This window comes from Podarcis bocagei (assembly GCF_964188305.1).
Source record: "Podarcis bocagei genome assembly, chromosome: 12".
Lineage (NCBI taxonomy): Eukaryota > Metazoa > Chordata > Lepidosauria > Squamata > Lacertidae > Podarcis > Podarcis bocagei.
In genome coordinates this window covers 56702381-56721748 of record NC_138137.1, presented here as the reverse complement: position 1 = coordinate 56721748, position 19368 = coordinate 56702381, and the positions used below count along the sequence as shown (strand labels likewise).

General features: G+C 42.5%; 1 protein-coding gene across 8 annotated transcripts in view; it reads left to right on the top strand.

Moving 5' to 3' along the window:
* SNAP47 (synaptosome associated protein 47) overlaps nucleotides 1–16323 on the top strand; it is a 28305-nt gene extending 11982 nt beyond the window's left edge. For 4 of the 8 annotated variants that reach the window (XM_081163791.1, XM_081163792.1, XM_081163793.1 and 1 more), the window contains exons 2-5: nucleotides 747–1293; nucleotides 4819–5303; nucleotides 11340–11476; nucleotides 14212–16323. In XM_081163791.1, the coding sequence (XP_081019917.1) occupies nucleotides 797–1293; nucleotides 4819–5303; nucleotides 11340–11476; nucleotides 14212–14358 (1266 nt within the window). In that variant the 5' untranslated portion in view covers nucleotides 747–796 and the 3' untranslated portion in view covers nucleotides 14359–16323. The remainder of the gene's footprint in view (nucleotides 1–746; nucleotides 1294–4818; nucleotides 5304–11339; nucleotides 11477–14211) is intronic. The other 4 variants (XM_081163795.1, XM_081163796.1, XM_081163790.1 and 1 more) reach the window with 1 other exon arrangement.
* The last annotated feature ends 3045 nt before the right edge of the window (nucleotides 16324–19368 follow it).

The following is a 19368-nucleotide window of genomic DNA, read 5'->3' as shown; positions in this document are numbered from 1 at the left end:
TCACTGAGTAATAGAATGGATGCCTGTGCATGTAATCAACTCAGGTGTGACATAATTACTACAGTTATTACCACATAGTTTGGGAAGAAAACCAGTAGCCTTTGTCTATATGGATGCCTCCCTAATTGCTTCCTACTACTCAGCATGGAAAAGGTAAATGTCACTTGGTAGCTGTGCCAAGATATTTATAGGTTCTATTATAATCACAACTCTCGTCTCTCAAAAATACCATCTTTCCCTTTTTTATCAATAGAGCATTTTACAAAAGGTCTCAGGCTTACTCTCTGGCATCAGTTGTTAAAAAGTTCTCTGGTAGTAGTTCTGGGAAATTAATGTCCCACTGGGGCTTTCAAGAGCTACTGCCAATCATCATTGGGCTATGTAGACCAATAGTTTTACTTCGAATAAGGCAGCTTCTCATATAAATAACACCATGCTTACATACCAAGATATCAACCTATTACAGTTCATAATTGAGAAATGCTAGTTTCTGAGATCATCTGAGAGACTGCATATTGCAATTGATCCTTGTTCAGATTTGGTATTAATGGGTTCAGATTTGGGATTAGTGGGTTGAAATTTCAATCCAGTCTTGGATTGTATGTTTCAGTCCAAACTCACCCAAAAATTAGGGAAGCGGGGAAAGAATTTCACAGCAATTTTTTTACAGTAAAACATGATAGAATGGTCAAAATGTCATTTTGTTGTGAATCGTGAATTGCATCATTTGTTTGCTCCTTGTTTAGAAATTGATTGTTCCATTTGCCTTGAGGAAGAAGACACAAGCAAAAAGGTGATGAATGAGGTCATTCGTATCCACACGTGGCCCTGCTCCTATTACATCAACTCTGAGAAACGATGGATTTCTGGCAAACTCTGCCTGACACCCATTTCGGTCAGATTTACAGCTGACAAATCCGGAGAGGTCCTGGCTGACTTCCATCTCTCTGGCATCAGTGAGATCAAGAAGGAATCTTCCAACTTCATCTTCAGTTCCCTCACTGTTTTGGAAAAGAGCACCAAGCACTGGTTCAGTTCCCTTCAGCCCAACCGAAATGTTGTTTTCAATATCCTTGAGCACTTTTGGAGGGAACAGCTGCTCTCCTCGGAGGGGGCTGCAGCCGGGGCCATTTGCCCCCAAACATCCAAGGGGCAAGAGCTGACCGGCTTGCTGGCGGGATCCCAGAAACGGCTAGAAGACACTGCAAAGGTTCTTGAGCACCAGGGGGAACAGTTTGATAACATCATGAAAGGGCTGGACAAGATTGAATCAGAGATGGATGTAGCAGACAGGTATGGTAACACACAACTGACATCGGAATGATTCTTTTACTTGCACACTCAGGTCCTTTGCCTTCCTTTTGTGAGGAAACCAACCAGAAAGTCTTCAATTAGCCATAGTTCTCTGTTTGTCCAAAACAGGAAACAGTGGTTAACAGCTTCAGAAGAAGTCAGAATAGTAAACCATGGCTTGAATGTGACTGAATGTCCTGGCTTGTTCCAAAGCTGATAACCACAATTTCTTTATTTTAACAAAGTAGGAAACTATGGTTTATTAGAGACTTCCTTATTAAATCATGGCTCATGTGAATGGGTTTTGTGCACAGGCAAAGTTTAATTCGTATCTCTGCTTGTTAGGTTAAGATATGGTAGTCTGTACTATCCCTTTGTGTGATCCAGCAGGCCCACCGTTAAACTTTTTTAAAAATAAAAAAGACAGATTCCTGGTTTGTTTGGTTGCAAAGTTTTGGAAAATATAGCTGAATATGTACATAACCAGACAAGAGAGAGCCAACTTATCAGCTTGGCCCGTGATGAAAGAACTATTTTAGGCTCACTTTTTTAGATCTTATACAAACACTTTGAATTTTTTTGCTTTTGTTTCTCATTGTGTCCCCGTCCCCCCCATTAGTTGATGGCTGTATCATATTACAAACTATTTTTAAAATACCTCTTGGTTTCAAAAGCAATTTGCCACATGGCGTAGGTAAGGTATTATTGGAGAAACAAGCCCACAGCTCCATTGTGCCTGTGGAACTAGGCATTCTGTTTTTAATTTAAAGGAATAAAATCTTAACAGTGGAGAAAGAAGTTACTTGCCCAAGTCCATTTCAGGAGTCAGTGGCTGGGTTGGCAGATGAACCAAAGGACTGGCCAGATTCAAAATGCTTTCACTGGATGATGTTAGCTCCCAGAGGAAGGATAGGTATTTGTAACAGGCCAGAGTCTCACCTGGATGATGTCGTGCAAAGGGGCCAATCGGAAAATAGTGTGTGTGTTACCTCAGTGAAGTGGAAGCTGAGTAACCTTTCAGGAGTAATTCCACAATCATACCACAAGGGGCCATTCTGAGTCTGTTGCCAGACTGGGAGGACGCAAGGAAAGGTTTTCTGAGTCCGAGAAACTAATACTTGCAGACATCTCTATAACAAAAGCAGAATTCTGTTGTTGCATTTCTTTGGTAGTAGTTTGAGAACTATTTTGTTAGACACAGTAGATCTACCCACTGAATTGACTTCCTACCTCTCTGGATTTTTTTAAAAAAGTTCTCCCCCTGGTGAGATATTTAATTGGCTTTTGAAATCGGAAACAACCGGCATTTTCCGTCAAGTGGAAGCTGAATATGTTTTACAGTGATTGCACCTTTATTTCCTTGTGTTCTTGAGCAATCTCCAAACTCCAAATTAATTAATTTAATTTCGATTTGAGGTTAACTGTGGTTCTACAGGTTTAATTTGGATTATTCAAGATTAAAGAAATACTCGGTTTCAACCTTCTTGGCTAGCTTCCTTCTTCAGAATTGCTGCCTGACTCACCAGTTTCCAAACAGGAACATTTGCTAGAATATGATGTAACTTGGGCTTTTGACAAATAATTCTTAGCTGTGGTTCACCATGTGTAAAATGAGAATAACAAGAACATTCAAGGGTTGTTGTGAATAGACCCTCCCATCCCCAGTTGGCTGAGTACCTGTGATGTCATGGAGCATTCATAAACATTCCAACTTCTCACAGTAAAGGTATTCCCAAGAGGCATTTGTCATAAAAGTTAGCTTGGGAGAAAACTTGTCCTGAGGCCTAAGGACAACAGTTGCTGTTTGGCAGGGAGAGAAGCAGGGAGAGAGGTAGGGAAACAGAGCTGAAGAACTGGATAGGAAGAAGGCCCAGAACAAGGAGAGTTGAGGGAAAGACGAAAGGAAGGGTGAGAGATTAGATGTGGGGAAAGGGAAAACTTCACAAAGAATCCTGGGAAACCATACAGAACTCAGATACGAATGTTAAAGCAACTCAGAAAATTAGGTGTTGTTACTGCTTGGTGTTGCTCGCCTCTCCAAGTCAGAGGAGGATATCTTCACTTGCTCACAGAGCTGTTCGACTTTACCAGTCATCCTTGAAAGCTTCAAAACCTCCCAAGAAATATTATAATACAATGGTACCTTGCTTCTCAAACTTAATCCACTTTGGGAGTCTGTTGGACCCCTAAACTGTTCAAAAACCAAGGCACGGCTTCCAATTAGCTGCAGGAGCTTCCTGCACTCAATTGGAAGCCGCAGAAGCTGTGTCAGACATTCGGCTTCTGAAAAACCTTCTCAAACCGTAACACTTCTGGGTTTGCGGCATTCAGGAGCTGATTTGTTCGGGAGCCAAGCCGTTCGAATACCAAGGTACCACTGTAAGAAATATATAAAAACTTAATCTGGCTAATGACTAGACACTAAAAGCTAACTAAAAACAAACTGCAGTCTTCAGAGCTCAAAGGAGATGCAGCCTTCTCATGGCCATATTGCATTCCCCCACCCCCACTATACAGAACAGGCAAGCAAAAATGTTTGGTGCTCTTTGATTTAGGCAGGGCATTAGAGGGGGAAGAACTGAATTTCACATACTGATCTTTGATTTCAGGCCTGCAATATACATAATGATTAACAACCTCATAGGGGAAATGGCGTACTAGACTGGTCTTGAATATTCAAGTAATGTCGGAACAAATGCTTACCAAAATAAATGGTAAAGATAGATTCCAAAACCAAGGCAGTATTTTGTATGACTGGGTTTACAGTGCCAAACCAAGTGAGATTCTCTTGAGTTGTGCAGCTAGGAATGCATAGTTACACATGCAACCTCTTAATGTTTGCAGCCCTAAGCACAACCTGTCTCCAGTTTGATTTTCAATGCCAGAGCTTTTTCCAAGCGACTGTTTGCAGTCTCAGTCAGTGGTAGATGTAGACTTAGTAGCCTGCAAGCCCAGGTGTATACACAAGTATTGCTGTCTCTTCACTACGTGCTTGAATTTGCTGTGCCTGCTCTTTGTGATGGAAGTATGTTTTAAGGATAGGTGCTTGGAAGAATAAGGTTTTGTTTTAAGAACCAATGCTGGACTTCATAGAGATTTGGCTCCTAGTTCATCAGTGAAGCTTGTTGGATTGGGGGGCGGGGCGGCCTTGAGCAAGTTCCTCTCTCAGCTTACTTTATCTTACAGATCCTCCACCAAAAGATGTGATGATGGATGACAGCTTAAATGTCTTTAAAAATGGAATGGAAATACTAATGGAAGGAGGGGTTCTCAGCAACTATTAGCTCTTTGATAGAAGTGCTGTGGACAAAAAAAGCGGGTGGCCATCACCTTCATGCCCTGCATGTGGGGTATTCTAGGAGAATCTTGCAGGTTGCTGTTGGACCTAGAGTAGCTGGACCTTAGTCAGATCCAGCTAGGCAGTTTCTGTTTCTTTTGCTGAAACTACACTTTTTCAAGGAAAAGTGTGTGAGATGCCAATATAGCTTTCTGTTTCTGATCATGCTGTATGTTTCTTCCTGTTAGGCTATTGTCAGAACTGGAATCTCCCGCTTGGTGGCCATTTGGTAGCAAACTGTTGAAGGGGCCATTAAACATAAAGCCAAAGGAAATCCCTGCCGTTTCTGATTCTGGAAACAAGGATGGAGTAATATTGCGAATCCCAGTTATTATCACTGAAAGGACAGATTCCAACGTCAAGCCAGGCAAACTCGCCCTCCTGGCTTCTGGCCTGGAAATCAGCGATTCCAACTCTCAGCTCCTTCACTGGTTTGACAAGAAGGATGTAGACGATGTCAAAGTTCATACACCATATGAAATAAGCGTCCGCCAGAGGTTCATTGGGAAACCAGACATCAGCTATCGGCTGCTGTCAGCAAAGATGCCGGAAGCCATCCCCATCTTAGAGATGCAGTTCAGCAAGAAAATACAGTTCATGGAAGATGCTTTGGCATTTGCTGTGGCAAGGAAGACTCATCAGGAAGATGTTGGCGCTTCCATTTGGCAAGCAGGTAAAGGGCAGAAAGAAGATGATCACTAATCCTGCATATTAATCAACAGAACTAACAATCTGTTAAATAAATTTAGTGCATTTATTGAGAACACGTATTAGCAATAATAATACATGGCATTTTAAGAGGATTTTAAGAGTATTCAGAGCACCTCAAATACATCATCTCAGTAATTCTTACAACAGTGCATTAAGGCAGGTTTGCATTAATATCAGCAATTGCTGATGAGTTTGTGGCTGCAGTAGAATTTGGACTAGGAATTTGCTGATTGTTAGTTCTCAAATTTTTGTCCTCCTTAGCCCATGCAAATAATATTCTTCTGGTAGTTCTGCAGTACAGTTTTAGATGCAAGAGAGGACCACTGGGACATTACTGAAATAATCTTGGAGGAATCTCACTGAATGAATGTCCTCCTTTCATAGTTTGCTTAAATGGGAGATTGCTAAGCCTTATAGATATCCTTACATATAGACCCATTTTAACTGCTACCTCCAAACATGGGTGATGTAAGCCCATTCCACAGCACACACAAGACCGGATGGAATCTACATCTCCAGCCTTCTATTACCATAATGCAACACATCTTTCTGTGAAATTCCTGTGTGTTCTTTTTGTCATTTCCATCATTTCCTGTCTTAATTATTCTATGGAAATTCCAAATTTTGGAACTGTGAGTAGGCTGTTTTGAACAATTAAGCATAGCATTTGGGTTATATTACAGAAGACCCTGTGCATCTTAGTCTTTGGTTGTGTGTTTCTTCCTTAAGCAGTTGGGATGAATCTGGTTTTGCAAACACTTTGTTTTAAGAGAATTTTCCAGCACTCAAAAACATACAATGCAATCACAAGCCAATCTGTTAAGAAGCTGTGCTCTGTTGTGCCCCATGCTAAAATTAGATTTCAGCAGGGATTAAAACGTTCTCTTGTTGACCAGTCGCTGAGGTCCAGTGCTTGGAAAAGCTTATTAATTTTAAAGGAAATAAGTCCCAGGCACCTGGCGGTAAAATGTCAGCGTTAACAACTCAGAGGAAAAACAACCTGCTGGTTTTTTAAGCACTGAGCTACATCCTGGCAAATTGGTGTTTAGTTCCTGATGTGACAACTGCTGTTACGTAAAGAACTTCTTTTGTGGTCCGGATCTTAACTCTCTCCTCTTTCCTACTTCTATATTTCAGTAAGTTTTATTTTTTATTTTTTACACTCCAACCCAAAAGTGTTTTTACTGTTAAGTAGGAAACATCAATAACAGAAAGCAAGAGGTGGTGGAAATTTTGACTTTTTGCAATTCCCCCAAAAGCTACTCCAGTCATCTTGCTTGTTCTTTCATTCTCTATATTATTTTGCCATTGACGTTGCACTGCCACTAGATGGTAGTCTACCACCACACCTTACCCGCCAGTGTTTTCTCTTCTCCGTCTCTTTTTACATAAACAAAAAATTAATTTTCCTAAAGTGGTAGGGCAGGGAGGAAGCAAGTAGATCTGTCTTTTTTATTCACGGATCAAGGCAATCCAGAGACTTCTTGTAGAGTCCCTGTATGAAGTGACACATGGGCATACTATTGCTGCTTTGTAACTAGCTATTGTCTGTTGAATGGTGGGCTGAGATCAAACTGTGAATAGCATGAATTGTGTGCACTTGCCTCTTAGTTGAACATAAAATCTGAAAGAGCACTTCGTTTTACCAAAGTGACTTGTTTAGCTGTCAGAATCAAGAGGCCCACAATTTTAGGTGCAAAATGCTATCATTCAATCTTCTCTGGCATTTTAAACCAGTAATCTTAAACCTCTGGAAGCTGAGGTCCTTCTTTTTGCCCTAACCTGCAACACAGGTTGTCGTTATTACTATTATTAATAGTTAGAGCCATGTATGTCTATCCTTCGACTGTCTAATATAAAAAAGTCATTGATGGTTCTGCTTCAAGTCCAGTCTTCCTCGGGCCAATGGCACAACCTGTTTGTTGCAACCTGCTTTAAACTGCAGTGAGCAAAATCATCAAGGAAATATCGCAAAAGTATTTTCGGCTTTTTAAAAAGCCTTGTGTCTGGGAATATCCCAGGGCATTTGAGCCATAGGTTTCTTGTTGGAAGTGGCAGACACTTTCATGGAACAGTTCCCAGAAAGGAGAATTGCACCTGAGCTGAAATGCATTGGCATTGTCAAAACTTGATTTGATGAGGATGCTTGGGTGCTACAGTTCATTGTCTTGCTTCCTCCCTTCCAGAATCCAGGTGTCTGCTTGCTTTTGCAGCCCGGGGGGGGGGGGACGCTGGGGTCTGGGCTTATACCAAAGTCAGCTTATTGATCCAGCTAGCTCAGACGCCAGTCTTTCCCAGCTCTTCCTGAAGATGCTGTAGGTCGAAGCGGGGACCTTTTTATGCAAACATGTGTTCTGTGGCCCTTCTCCCTGTTGCCACAGTGTAAGCACAAATTAGATTTTGCCAGAGATACCAATAGGACAATATGCGTACACGAACACCAAACTAGAGAGAATGACTTGCCAAATGCCACCCAGTGAGCTTCATGACCAAGGATGAGTTGACCTTGACTCTTTGAGACTCAAACCCCTCCTTCCCACTGCACCACACTGTGACTTCCTGGGACATCAGGTCAGCCTTTATTCCAAGGTAGAATTTGCTAGAACTGAATAATTATTGAGAGACACTAACCTAGAGGCTCTGGAGGAAGGTGTGCCCCATATTGCTCAGGGTAGTTAATTTTGCTGCGCATGCCTTGTATTGTGAGGACACTTTTCGTATGAAGGCACCGTGCATTGAATCAGGCTGCCAGTTCATTCAGCTGATGGTTGTCTGCTCCTGCTACCTGCAGTGCCTCCCATAGTCCTGCCCAGAGGTTCTTCCCAGCCCTGCTCCCTGAGATTTCTGGAGATGTTGGGGAATGAACCTGAGCCTCCCCTTGTTGCTCTCATGTTTGTGAAAATAAATCAAAACTATTGATGATAGGTGCAGAGCGTGAGGAAATGAGGCAAGTGGAAGGAATTAAAAACCATTGTATTGTTATAATTCTGATAGAATTTAGCCTCAAATAGAAGTTTTGAGGCTCTTTGGGATTCTTAACATTTGAGGCTACCAATCATTTGTCAGATACAGCATCTTCCTTAACTTGGTGCTTCTGTACACACTGGGAAAAGTATATACATATTGTCTACTTTATGTACACATGGCAGGGAGCCACAGCACTTCCTCTTCCCTGGAAAATGTACATTGTCAGAAACAAGTTTGCAGCATGTGCACATTGCAAGTTCATCTCAAATGTTTGTGTATCCTTTTTTTTTAAAAAAAGGTGTGAAATGCCTACCAACGGTATTGGCAAGTTTACATATATTGTGTTATCTTCTTACTCCTCAACCTTGTAGGAGCCACATTGAACAAAATTTGAGTATATGTCCTCTTCCAACTTGGGTCCACTGTCTGCCTTAGAAAAAACTTGCCACCTCTTATTAGGAAGGTATAACAAATTTGATGGAATGAATTAATTTTATGCGGAGAGGAGCGACTTTGATGGATCTGTGTTGAGTCTCAGCTCAGCAACTCAGAATGTGAGATCACCATCTACCCTAACTTAACCAGAGCTCTAGCAGAATTCACAGTTGTCCGAGTATGGTGCTGCCCTGCACTTGCCATATTTCTCCGCACTTGAGTCATTGTCTGTGTGCCTGCTTCCCATCCTGAACTTATTCTTATAAAGCAGTGTATACCAAGCAGCTAAAGTTTTAGTAGAGGCACCTGAAAGGGGAAGTTGCAGAACATCCCTAGCACACACAGAAACAAGTTTCAGCCAGTGTGTTACTGTGGAAATTACAGTGTTACACCTGTACCAGGAGTTTGATTCACTGGGCACAAGCTGATGATTTCAGACAAAGTTTAAATTTATACCGGTATGAATGGTTCTCTTGTAGCAGATCTGCCTGGGTCCCAGCTCAGGAGCTAATGCTGCGATAACCAAATAATTCCAGGGGATTAAGAGTTTGCAGTAATTACTCCTGTGGGGATTTAGAAGCTTTTATTTTTAGCTGTAGCTTTTGTGTCTGCCTTTTACATTAAGTAACACAATCCAGAGCAGTGGAGCAGGCTCTGTCACAGGGCCAGACGTTTTGGCATGGGTCCTTCGAAACCAAGAGCGAGCTTCAGCTTCCGACGCACTTTCTGGCCCGTTGCCCCACAGCTGTCGGGGTGGTGGAGGATGCTATATGGCAATGGCAGCTTCCTCTAAAATGTGTTGTCCTCCTCCCTTCCAGCAAGGACCACAGGTTGGGGGGGGTACTCAGAGCATTTCAAGAATGAGATACTCCTGGTGCTAAGCACCTGCAACTATCTGTGTTGCAAATAATGCCCTTTAATTGCCACATTTAGCTGGTATCAGATGCCATGATAGGAGCCAGCGCTTTAAATAAACCACAGGTGGCTTGCTGTTTCAGGAGTCGCCACCTGCGTGCTACCATGTGGATTCACTCCGGGAGCCCCAATATCATCCGGCTTACATTTTTGTTCTGAGGTTGCCTAGCTGACTGCCTTTGCAAGTGGTTTTCAGAGGATCTGCACCCTGCTGGTTAATCAGCACTGAGGGAGAGGAGTGAAAGGGCATCAGCACTGACGTTAAGAGAAAAGTTAGTGCAGCTTTCCAAATGATAGAGCGAGGGAAATTCAGAGTTGCAATAGGCTGTGGACAACTTGGGCCTCCTTTACCAAACCCCAAGAGGAGGAGTAGGCTTGGGCATGAGAGGGGAGGGGGCTGTTCTGTGGGATTTGCGCCAGGATGGAAGTTGCGCCCCCCCCTTTCCTGTTTCCCTTTCTCCAGAAATGGGAGCGCCCATGTCCCCTACAGGATATCATACTCTGGGCTTGTTCATGTACTCCAAGTCCTATCCACCTATGGCAAAGGCTTATAGCATGTGGACATTAGCTTGGAAGTTATAAGTGAGCACTGTGGTGTCGTCCACATGCATTACTTATGCATGTTGCCCATTAAACCTTCAACTAGTTATTCAGATCCATCCCTGCTAGTTGTTCACCCCTGGCCTCTTCCCACTAGCCCAGTCACAACCCACTTCTCAGAATGCAAGCCACACAGTGAGCTTGCCTAATATGCCCAATGAGTGGTAAATCAGAAGGTGACCTCTGCCTTTGCAGGAAGCCTTGTGGATTTTCCTTTAGTGCATGCTGCCCTACAGGAAAGCCCATGAATAAGTTTTTCCTAAGCAAGCAATTGCAGGCCGTTACCACATCAGGATATGAAAACTATATTTCTGCAGCAGACGGAAGGTATCTCATCCAGTATTCCCTTTTCAACAGTGGTGAACTCTGAAGCCTTATGGGAAGCTCTTGCATGGAGGGAGTAACCCCCATGCTTAGCAAGTCTTGATTCCTCCCCACCCTCGCTGCACCAAGTTCCATCTGCTACATGAAGTCTTGTTTGCAGTTAATAGCATGTTTTATCCTGCAGGTGTCACTGTGTTGCTATCTTCCCCCATCACCACCTCTTTAAGCAAGAATACGCTGGTTGAAAGGCACACAGCCCTTTGCAAGTCTGTAGAACTGCCTGTTCTTTAGCACACAAATGTGTTAATGTAATCCCCGTGTCAAGATCTCCCACTCCGAGGAACAGCTGACTTTGACATCATGGTTCTGAGAATTTTGCTGCCACAACGGCATCAGCTGGTGACATGGAGCCTGGGCAAGGAGGTGTCCATCAAAACCCCCCCAGGGTGAAAAGTCCTTCACATTACGGAGGGGGTGTAGGGTATGGGCATAGCTGTCAACTTTCCCCTTTTCTTGCGAGGAATCCTATTCAGAATAAGGGAATTTCCCTTTAAAAAAAGGAAATGTTGACAGCTATGGGTATGGGCTCAATATAGGGTTGCTGCTTTGGGTAGCCTACATTTATATCAATGTACAGTTGTGTCCATGGCATGTGAAATGGTTACCCTAATGAATAGAAAGCTTTGGATTTTTCCAAATAAAATATATCAAGCACTGTTGTTTTTCTGGATTCCAACCTGCCGTCTTCTTCTTGCAGCAACAGGACTGATAGGAAACATAGTGCAATCTGGACCGGCACCCTCCTCCTCGCGAGGAGCAGAAGGAAGCCAGCAGGCTCAGATACAGAAGCAAGAGCAGGTGGTTTCAGAGTCTGAAACTCAGGAACTCAAACAGGTACATCAGCATCAGTTCAGTCTGAAAGCAAGGTGGGCAGCCCAGCTTCTTGGTCTGCAGCATACTTATTATGCTCCCATTTTTCAACTAGGGACTCCCTCCTTTCTTGCTGTGTGGTTTGTGGAGCATGGAGTAAATGTCTAGAAGGGAGATGGTTAATTTGTTTGTATTGCCCAGCCAGGGTCTGGCTAGTTCTAACATAGGAGCAGGAGGGAAGGAAAGTGTAAATACTTGCTTATTTCAAATCAGAATTACTCAGCATGAAAATGCATACCAAAATGGAATGCAAGCTCTATTAAAAAAAAGAACCATAGTTCATTCAAACTAATGTGGCCTCCAGCTCGCAGCTACCACATACACTGCCTCTGCCTCTTATCTGCCTGACATTCCTGCTTCTTGACCTCCTGGCTCATAATTGCCCAGCCCCCTGTACTCTGGTTACACATTCCTTCCTATCCTGCCAACAAAACAAAGCCTCCCTCTCCTTAGAACCCGTGTGAAGGGTTTCTTTCCCCCCACAGCCTCAAGGAAGAATTCTGGCACAAAGCAAGCAGAATCCCCTGTGAGGTAGGATGTTCAGCTTGAGGAATTTTGTTGCTTCTTCACGTGCTGGTCCTATATTCCAGCTATATTCAGCTAGAGCAGAAATGGTGGTAGTACTTTGAGTCAGTGCCACATACTTGGTTGACCGATCTACCCTAATCTTACAATAATTAAGTGCAATTTTGGCTCAGGCTCATGAGATACAGGAGAAGGATTGGGGTTTGTTGAAAGAATGCAAGTTTCCAGAGAAATGTGGCTATCTAGGGCTTGACTAAGACTTTCCCGGGCTCATGAGAAGAGCCTACTGGATCAGGCCAATGGCCCATCTATTCCAGCATCCTGTTTTTACGATGGCCAACTAGATGCCAATGGGGAAATGATGTCAGAGAAAACGTTAGCCTTCCACTCCATTTCTAAACCCCTTTTATGCAAGCTGAGTTGCACACAAACTTCCAACAGTGGGCTCCAGTTGCCTTAGCAGAGAAGTCCTATAATCTTTATAGAGAATGTTACCTTGGTCTGTCGTTGGAGGAAGGGCCAATGAACAGGTGTGAGTAGCTGAGAGAGGGCACATCTCCATTTTCATCCAGTTAGAGGTGGATCACTGCAAATTAACAACTCAAAACCCATTAGGTGTCTTCCTGCTGAGAGTTTTTCCTTTACCAGAGGCAATGAAATTCCGAGAAATGAGGGAATGGGATGCACAGGACATATGATGAGTGTTGATAGGTACTGTCCTCTCCTGCTAGAATGTAGAAACTCATTCTGGTGCCCATGTGTGCAGCTGTTGATAGAGCAATTGACATGTTGACAACCCAGACCATACCATAGTTTACTCCATGACCGTATAGATGGATACTGAGAGAGTGGGAATGAATTGCCTTTGGACAAGTGCAAAAAGTGTTGTGGTAAGAAATAGGTGTATGCAGTTCAGTGCCACGGAGAAGGAAGCTCCTCAGCAGTGTTTTCCCTGAAAGGCTTTTTAATTGGATCATGCTGTTTGGGGGCTAAATGGGGACACTTGTTGAATGTCTATCATTAGCTGGTTTGCATAACAGAGTTTCCTTGGTTAATGACGGATTATCAGATTTTGGGGAGCTGATTACCCAATACATGCTATCATGTTGTACAGTCAAATGAAGTTTTCAGTTTTGATTTGTAATCCCTCTGTCCAAATTAGAGTTTGATTTTTTTTAAAAGGGCATTGAATCTTTTAGGAAACCGGTTGAGCCCAGGCTTCAATGACCAGACATCTTGTCATCATTTTACTCCACCAAAATAGCCATCTCTTTCTCTCTCCCCCAACTTGGCCCAACCTCAGAGTCAAACCTCATTCTCACACGAAGCAGCCCTAGCTGCAAAGCTGCTGAAAGAGGAGGATTTAATCCAGCTGTTGTCAGCTGCTGGAAAAAAGAATGGATTTTTATTTTACTCTCTTTTTATTTTACTGATGCTGCCTATGCCTCAGTTGGTCATTACATTGCAGATGGAAAAGTTATTAAGGCAGAACAAATAGCACTGATGTTTTATCTACTGAGGTGGAAATCATAGGCACACTTGACTGGAAGCAAACCACACTGTACACAGTTGCAGTTACTTTGGAGTAAGCATACATAGGAAATTCACTTACTAATAATTTTTAATACTGTCTGTTCAGGTTGAAATGTTTGTTAACGATGCCTGGGTACAAGCAACAATAAAATCGTGTGTGTGTTTATGTGAGAGAGTCCCTGCATACCTGCACACATGTTCAAAAACGAGCCATTTTTTCTGGAAAGCAATGTTGTGAAGATCAGTGCCTATCACAAATAATTGAAATTGAGCACCATATCTTGTATGTGTCATACATTGAAATAATAGGGGTTTGGGACTAGAAGACCCTTGTCTTGTCAGTCTTCTGATATTGATCCTTCATCGACAGAATTTCCCTATCTATGTTGCCTCATCCAGCACAAAAAAATTAATCAGCAGTCCCTCCATAGTGGAAGACAGCCCTCTTATCAATTAATCAGAGGAATACATTATTTGGGATTTTAGATAAGTTCTAGGTCTCTTCCAAGAGTGTATTTTTTCTATTCTCCTCACCCCGCAGTAAAGAATCTGAAATATTTTAAAGGGTATTGTGCTAATTGCTGGCAAAGCTTTTAACCAAGTGTTGCTGATAAATTGATCTTGGTGTCTTTTCTGAACAGATTCTCCGGAAACTCAAGAGCCTGGCCTTGGAAACGGAGACAGAACTGGAAAGGCAGGACGAAGCCCTTGATGGCATCACTTCTTCTGTGGATCGAGCCACCATGAATATTGACAAACAAAACCGCAGAATGAAGAAACTGACGTAGCGCCCCCGAGAAGCTGGTTGCAGAAATTGCTGCTTGGAGCTCAAGCCATAAGATCTCCAATGTTTGTGTTAGCTGACTGAATTCCCGAGAGGGCTTAGGACTGGGAGAAAGAAATGCTGAGCAATGGAGGTGATTTTGATAAGCCCCTTCTAAATTGCAGTGAAGTTCTGCTAAAGTATGAGGAGCTTAATCTCTACTGCTGGAATGGGGCAGTATCCTGATTTGTGGCAGATACTTCCTTGCATGCTCATTGACTTTCTGAAAGAAAACTGCACTGTGATTCAAGGGAATGAATAGAATACAGCAGTGTGTTGGGGAGACTCCTGAAGTCCACTCATGGTAATGTAGGCAAAGCATGATTTGCAAATGGTGCATTTTATGACTAACAATAATTGAAAATTTAGAATAGCACTTTTAGTTGCTGTGTTTATTCAGCCATAAGGGAACTGACTTGTCTTGGCAGCATGTGATCAGTGAATCACTATACCTGCTGGATTGGGGCCAATATTTATTTATTTATTTATTTATCTATCTCACATTTTTATCCTGCCTTTCCTTCAAGGCAGCATACATGCTCTCTTTCTCCCTGTTTCATCCTCACAACAGCCCTGCTAGGTAGGTTAGATTGAAAGGCAGTGACTGGCCCAAGGTCACCCAGTGAGCTTCCTGGCTGACTGTGGATTCGAACCCTGGTCTCCTGGGTCATACTCCAGCACTCTTAACCACTACACTGCACTGGTGTATCCATATTTTCCAGTTTTCTGTTTCCACCAGCAGTGAGTGACCCGGATGCAGCAGCTCTTCTGTTACCAACAACTTTGCATTTTTGAGATATACTACTGCTTCTGAACGTGGAGGTGCCATTGGACTATTGTGGCTAATAACCGGACTCAAAAGGCATCAGTTTGCCTAATCTCTTTTTCAGGCCATCTAAACTAGTGGCAATCACCTATTGACTTAATTGGAATCACTGTCAGTTCGTGCCGGTGATCTGGAAGTGAAATCCTCTTCTATTTCTACTGTCTTTTCTAAACAGATACTTAAGAGGAAAAGCGTGAGGCGCCCCTCTTTGAAAAGCCAGTTTTAGATGCCTGTGATACACTGTACATATTTAATATCATTGAAAAAAGAAACAGCCGCAATGTTTGAACTTCATTGTTCCTATGGCTATACAGTCTATTTAGCTGAATATGATTGATTTATTACCAAGAATTACTTCATAAAACAAGTTTTAGATGTGATGTAATAGTTTATAGGAAGAATCCAATCCTCCTTACCTTGGGTTTCTCTGGTGTTGAACACAGTAGTTCAGTGCCATTCTAAATTTACCTCGGCATAACCATGTGTCTTATGTCAAAGCTAGTTCTAAAAGTTGAATTTGCCGATTTATCGTTATTTGCTCTGGACTTACTGAACTCTGTGAGAAACTTGGGATCCAGAAGTAACATTTGTGAATTAAGTGTCAGATTAAGTGTTTTCTCCGGCACCTGAATTTGAATTCGGGGGCAGTTTTTGCAAAATTGAAAAAAAAGCAGTTTTTGCATTTCAGCCAGAAGACCCATTAGGTTCTCTAAACATCTACAGACAAAAATGTGTTTTAGCTGTACTTTAATATTACTCACATGTATATTGCCTGCTAATTGCACTTTTAGAGCAAATTAGTTTGAAGAAAAAGTAATGCTGTGCCAAATTTAGGTGAGGTTCCTTTTCCAGTGCATGGGGTGGGGGGTGGGGAGTGAGTGAAATCTTTGAAAAATCCTATCCACTATTCCCAATATTTTGAACTTCTCTTTTTTTGCAGGTGTTGTTAGCCTGCTTCAACACACACACACTTTAAAAAAACCAAGCAACCACACCAGAATTATAGAATTTTAGAGCTGGAATGGGCTACAGGGTCATCTAGGCAGCCCACCGCTTGCAGGAATATTATGCCTAACAAGGGGCTCAAACTCACAACTCTGAAACAGGTGAGCTAGATGACCCTCAGGGTCCCTTCCAACTCTACATTTCTATGATATTGTGGATCATGAGTGACTATACAGCCAATCAGGGATCACATATTGGACACATGACTAGTTTGCTGGGCTGATGCTCCCTGTCTTCCTCTTGTTTGTTTAGTCGTTTAGTTGTGTCCGACTCTTCGTGACCCCATGGACCAGAGCACGCCAGGCACTCCTGTCTTCCACTGCCTCCCGCAGTTTGGTCAAACTCATGCTGGTAGATTCAAGAACACTGTCCCACCATCTCGTCCTCCGTCGTCCCCTTCTCCTTGTGCCCTCCATCTTTCCCAACATCAGGGTCTTTTCCAGGGAGTCTTCTCTTCTCATGAGGTGGCCAAAGTCTTGGAGCCTCAGTTTCAGGATCTGTCCTTCCAGTGAGCGCTCAGGGCTGATTTCCTTCAGAATGGAGAGGTTTGATCTTCTTGCAATCCATGGGACTCTCAAGAGTCTCCTCCAACACCATAATTCAACAGCATCCATTCTTCGGCCATCAGCCTTCTTTATGGGTCTTGCTCTAGTTTTTATTATTTATTACGCTCTTCACCCTAAGGTCCCAGGGCAGGTTGCAGCATTAAAACACAACATTTAAAGCAACTTGCAATCATAAAAATAAGGTGGGTCCTAAAACAGTACACCTCGAGTGTGAAAAGCCAGGGTAAAGCGGTGCATCTTCAGCATTCATTGGAAGCTGTACAATAAAGGTGCCAGCCGCTGTTATGTGGGCAGGGAGTTCCACAGCTTAGGGGCCACCGCAGAGAAGGCCCTCTTCCAGGCCACTGCTCCCTGCAAGCCTTTTAAGGGTGGAGGCACTACCAAGAGGGTCCCTCTGCCGATCTCAAAACCTGAGAGGTTCTGTATGGAAGGAGAAAGTCTTCCAGGTATTTGGGGCTTTCATTCTGCAAGATTTGCAACTTAAGATGCACCCAACTTAAGATGCACATCTGGTTATGATGTCCATTTGTACTATATTACTTTCAGCAATGCTTCCTTCCAGATGTGGAACCCCTATCACATTTTGCCTGGCTTGTCTGCTGTTTACTTGACTAGATTGGGATGAAGGAGAACTGGCAACAAGGACATGTTCCCTCTTCCTCACTTTTTTTTTGCAAAGGCATGCCAAAAAAAAAAAAAAAAAAAAAAAAGCAAGCCCCAAAGAAGTGTGAGTTTTGGGGAACAAAAGTGCTCATGGGACATCTCCAAGCCCCATTTTGGCTCAGCAGTAAAAGGCGCTTTGGCAAATTAATGACTAGCTTAGCGTAGCATGAGATTTCACTGGCCCAGAGCCCAGCTCATTGGTTTTAGAGCATGCCATTTTGCAGACTTGGATGCTATTTTATCTGGTGATTATTTTGCAATCATGATCTTTGTGGGACTGTGCCTTTATTCAGTAAAGGGAGGTGGATTTTTTTTCAATTCTTGGTGCTGTATTTCAGGCACTTACCGTGAGATGCTTTGTTTCTTCATTACACTAATTAAGCAGCAGAGCCATTAAACATGTTTGGAATGGTCAGCTGGAAGCAACAGCCTTGCATCCTTTAGTGGTGGATGACTTTGAGATCTTAAGACCTCCATGATGAACCCAAATCATTGTGCCAACTTGCAAATCTTTGAACTGTTTACTGCCCATTCTGATTTCCCGCTACCTTTATGATTGGTTTGTACCTTTTGTATGCCACACCTAAGGCTGTTGACCTGCATCCCAAACACTTTTCTATCCATAGTAAGATGCAGGTTAGTTTATATACGGTCCAGGTGTTTTGCCAGCTTTGTATTACTGTGAGAAGAAGCTTATGTTTACAATGTTTATGTATTTAAATATTGTTTCTAGCCATCATTTGATATGACGACGAGCCATATTTTCACACGATTGAACATTCTTGTGGGGAAACCACATTTCCCATGATGCTTTACTTGTGAGGGCGGACAGATCACTTCTCTATTGCTTACTGTAAAACGGACAATGGCTGCTCCCCACATTCTGCATGGATTTTAAGGGTTCAGAATTTAAAGCAGAATATTTGGGGAAAGTATCCTGAATTTCAGGGAATTAAGTGAAAATTATCAACTGATGCCTGCTTAAAGGGAAACTTAAGTTCATTTTTATCCTATGAAAAAACAACAACCCAAAACCTGCGTTTCGCAGTTGAAATGCATTCGGGTGGTTGTGATTAAGCAACTGTAGCCAATGATTTTGTGGCATTCAGTTGAAATTGAGGCAGCTTGGTAAGGGTGCAGAATACAAACCCATAGAAAGGAATAGAAGCAGCAAAAGAGCTTAGGCTTGACCTGTCCGTGACTTAAATTGCATAAAATCAGGTTGTTCTAACACACTCAAATATAGAAAGAATGCCTGTACATAGCACATGCACTTTTATTAAGTTACGTTTATCTTCTGTTGTTTTTTCTAACATGGCCTTTTTTTTAAATTTACCATGAGTTGTGTTTATTTTTGCTAATTTCAATGACTGGGTTTGAATTCTTTGACTTTGCAAGGTGGGGAAAGTCATCAAACAACCTTGATCAGCATATGTTCAAAAGTTCAAATTGGGGTGTTCATTTGGCAGTTTGTAGCACATTTCTTCCTGCGATTAAATTGGTGGCATATCTTCAAACACCAGGCTGTTTTTTCTTATGGAAAGACATGCTGGTGTTGGATAACTTTTGGTAACGCTAGCCTGCAACCCTTTTAAAGAATGGATGATTTGAGTGTCCTGCTCAGTTGTGTGCAGGATCAGTTTTATAAACTGCTAAATGGTTTGGGAGCTCAATTTCTTGCAGGGCTTTCCCTGTCTTGTTTCCTTCGTCTAATTCAGTGCTTCCCATAGTGGGCAGTACCTCCCCCTGGGGGACAGTGGGATTACCTAGAAGAGATAGAAATGATTATCAGACTTTGAAAAGCTGGTATCACTGGATCCAGTCCCTCAATGTTGTTGAATTAATTAAACTAAATAGTTTTCATTGGATTTTGAATAAAGGTGCAATTAATTGTTCCTGTTTGTATTTCATTGTG